Raw genomic sequence first — 3,906 nt, 5'->3', positions numbered from 1 at the left:
GTGCTTGCTTTCCGTGATTACACCCCTGCGTACCTGTAAATGGCCATGCAGGACTTTGCATGCCTTAAGGACGGATGTGACAGCCTTCAGATATCTATCTTGTTTGAGCAGCATCAGCTTGTTCAAGCTACAAAGAGACTGATCAAACTTTAATTAACTTTTGTCTGCAGCACCACTGTAGTCTGTGTGTACAGTTTAGCTGTCCTTTCCAGCATTCCAGTCCCCTGGTGCCTTTCCAGACAGCGAGGTGTAGCCATCCAGAAACTTTGGCCCTCTCGAGGATGTTTGTGCTGCCATCAGGCTGGCAGGGGGGACCAGCTCTCCTCTGCATCACCATCGCTGCCAAGGGGGTTGCGCAGCAACCTCCGGGGGGAGACCAGGTGCACTACGGTCCCAGTGGGGGCAGGCAGGACGGGATGCTGGTGATCTTTCTCTTCGGTATCCCTTGTGAAATGTAGGGTAACACCCATGCAAGCAGGAAGGGATCTGCATAACATGTTAAAATTGGAATAAAGCGAAATAAGAATGTGAGATGAGGAAAAGGAGCCTGATGGCAATGTTTTAGCACTGGTGTTGAATTTTTAAAATGCTAGTATTTGTGCCCTGCCAAAAGAGCCACCCTCAGGACTTTTCATGTGCGCAAAAACCTCTTGCCAGTGTGTGGAGAGGGTGATCTGCTCAGGAGAACTAATAGTTATTTGAGGTACCCCTCAATTTGTGGATAATTGGCTGAGGAATATTCTGCAGCTTTCAACCATTTTTCTGTTTTCACAGTTGATTGTACCATTAGATATGGTGAATGCACTAAACTGTGCTGCAACTTTTCCATTTACTGTGCTAATAGGAGTGAACTCAACTTCCAGTTTTTCTGTGGCTTTCTGTGCCACTGGAGTGGGACAGTCAAGCTTGCCAGCTCACGCTCTGGTCTCCTCCCACCTTCCTCTTCCCTGCTCCTTTTCTCTTGGGGTGATGTTTAGATGGCCCTTCCCAAATCTTCGCCCATGAAGCCAAGCCCTGGTGATGATGATGATGTTTAGATGGGCTGGGATGGCTGTGCTGATCAGATTAACATCTGTGCTTTGTATCGTTGTTGTTATATTGCATTAAAAGTGCTGAATCGCAGGAATGGCAGCCCATGTCTTTGCCTTGTTTTTCTCTCTGCTTTTATTCTTACTCTTCTTCCTTTATTTGGCTTTTTGTATTTACTCTCCCTAAACTTAGAGTTGTTTTTTCTGAATTGTTTTCTCTTTAATTCATATTCCATGCATTTTTTTATCTTTATCTTTCTGTCCCTGCTTTGTTTTTGCCTTATATAATTTTTCTCCAAATATTTTTTTGTTTTCTCCAAAACACAGGATGCTTTAGATGGAAATGGTGAGATATTTCTCTTCAAGATTCACATATGAGCTAATCTACAGAGCAATATTAAGTAAACCCCATAACATCATTTTTGTCTTCCATTCAAGCCAGATTTGCAGTAAGACTTGGGTAAAGGAGTGTGATAAAATCCAATCACCTCTTAGTCTCATATTCTAAGGCTTGATTGGAACCTTACATGATTGCTGGGGTGATTCAGAGAAAGTTAATGTAATTTGCTGTGTATCACCCCAAGAAACTGTATTTGTCAGCTCCACATAGCAGTGTGAAATGTTCAAGGAAAAAATCTTTCCTTGATGCTGCTGCCAGGAATTAGGAGTCAGGAGTATAAAGTCATTATGTTGTGAGATCTGCTGATTTTCTGGGGATTTTCCACTAATGGATTTGCACTAAAGTTCTGTAATTGTACAAAGAATCAGGCCAATAGCAATTAATACTTATTTTGTGTGTAATAATAATACTGGAAGAAGTTGATGCTTATCCCTTTTCCAATTATACGAAAGGGGGCACAGCATTGCCTAGGCTTGTTTTTTCTTCCTGTCTGTCACAGCGATCACAGAGACATATGGAGATGCTTCCTAAAATAGGTGATTCTGTAAGAGGGTTTTGATTTTTTGGGGCTTTTTCTGGTTCTTTCCCTGAAATTTCTGTGGCTTTCTGGGCTTTGTGAAATGTTGTCATACCACATAGTCAGCAGCATGCAGTGTTCGGCGTGCTGCTTCTGTGTTGTGCATTGCGTAAGTTATTTCTTGCATTTGATCTTAAGCTCTTTAAATACCATTTCTGCAAATTTATTTATTGTGAATCAAAAGTGTATCAGTGACTTGGATTAATCAGAAATATTCTGGGGTTGAGTCTTTTGCTAAGTTCTCTCTTGGAAAAAATGTATCAATTGCGTGTGTCACCTAAGAAGACTAAGGGTTCTTGCCAGAGCTGCATTTGTTGCCAACTGTGTCCTGTCACTCTTATTTTATGCTTCAAGAGCAAGACCTAAATAATAACTTTTCTGTGTGTGCTAGAAAAGAAATTAACTTCCAATTAATTCCTTCCTTCCTCTGGGATCTACCTGTGTATTCCAAAATGGGGAACAATAATAGTTACCTTACATGTCGTTTTGAGTGCCACGTATACATAGTCCACTCACCTCAGCCCATTCAGAGACCAATTCTTGTACATATTAATAAGATTTTCTTCTGGCTTATTACAGCCAGAAAAATATTCAGTTCCAAATGTTAAAATGGGGCACATTTTATTAACATTGAAAGCAGTAAATTATCTCTGCTCACGAAATGAGACTGAGCAATTTCTGCTGAACTCTTCTTGACTTGCCCCTTCACTAGGATATAGTGTTTTCTAATTTCTCAGAGGGCCCTGGTTCCATTAAGGGCGAGAACTGTTTTAAAGCTGTAATGAAAACCATACGTAGCTGAAATTCAAGGAGGGGAAATGCCCTAAATTCTATTTCAGTAGCTCATCTAGAGCTATTTTCAGTTTTATGTTTATAAGGATGTCAATTAACCTAGAGACTAGGACACACATGGAAGAATAACGATGAAGTGGATATCATTTTAACACACTGAAGCCAGCTAGTTGAACCTAATCCTTCTTTATAGAAGCTTCATTTGCATAAGAAGCTGGCCTGTGTTGCCTAATTTAGTTCTCAAACAGCTCAGTGATTTAAATGCTCGTTCCTTGCAATGTCATGGGACAGCACTAGTCAAAGTTGCAGAAACATTAGAACTAGATAAATAAAAGGAAGAAATAAGTATGTTGGGAAGCACACTGCCATCAGCTTAATTTCTCTGAAACTGGTGATCACTTTGGCATGTATTTGGTGATAAGAATAATACCAGTAACAATAACAATACCTTAATCGACGTGTAACTCTGTAATTCTGTTATCGGTTGTGCCACTTTACTGCGCTTAAACTGAGGTTGGAGATCTAGTCAAACCAGATATTCAGAATATTGTTTTCTGTTATGAAACTAACTCAAGATCAGACCTGCAGTGCTACTTTTGCAAGGATGGGAAGTTGTGCTGTCAAGGTTAGAAAGACTAATGGGCCTTTATAATTATCTAGCCACAGGTCTTTATAGTTTAAATGCATTTAAATGCAGTGTTCTTATATGGAGAAAAAAAGGGAGGAAAAACAAATCCATGTATATGAAATCTGCCTTCATTGGACGAAAGGTCATGATTCACCAACTGCTTTTAGAAGATCTTTTTACAGTAAATAGAAGATGCAAAGTTATCATCTAATAATAGTTGAGACTTTTTCTGTTTAATATTGTATGTATCTGCAAGTATTCACACACACACACTTACAATGTCATCACTTTCAGCAATTTTTTTTTTCTTCTTTTACTCATATATTGCATTAGTGCTACGGGATGACTTCCGCCAAAACCCTACAGATGTTGTGGTGGCAGCTGGAGAGCCTGCTGTATTGGAATGCCAGCCCCCTCGTGGACACCCTGAGCCTACCATCTATTGGAAGAAAGATAAAGTCCGTATTGATGACAGGGAAGA

General features: G+C 40.1%; 1 protein-coding gene across 1 annotated transcript in view; it reads left to right on the top strand.

The window, feature by feature from the left end:
• Positions 1–281: 281 nt before the first annotated feature.
• The window catches only part of LOC104498549 (roundabout homolog 2-like), a gene marked incomplete at its 3' end in the record, with an annotated part of 15,359 nt that continues 11,734 nt past the window's right edge, over positions 282–3,906 (top strand). Inside the window, exons 1-2 of the mRNA XM_010141942.1 lie at positions 282–438; positions 3,759–3,901. Of these exons, the coding sequence (XP_010140244.1) occupies positions 282–438; positions 3,759–3,901 (300 nt within the window). The remainder of the gene's footprint in view (positions 439–3,758; positions 3,902–3,906) is intronic.

The sequence above is a fragment of the Buceros rhinoceros genome, unplaced genomic scaffold, assembly GCF_000710305.1.
Source record: "Buceros rhinoceros silvestris isolate BGI_N320 unplaced genomic scaffold, ASM71030v1 scaffold14978, whole genome shotgun sequence".
Lineage (NCBI taxonomy): Eukaryota > Metazoa > Chordata > Aves > Bucerotiformes > Bucerotidae > Buceros > Buceros rhinoceros.
Note: the sequence above shows the minus strand (reverse complement) of the source record. Positions and strands in the feature narration are given on the sequence as shown.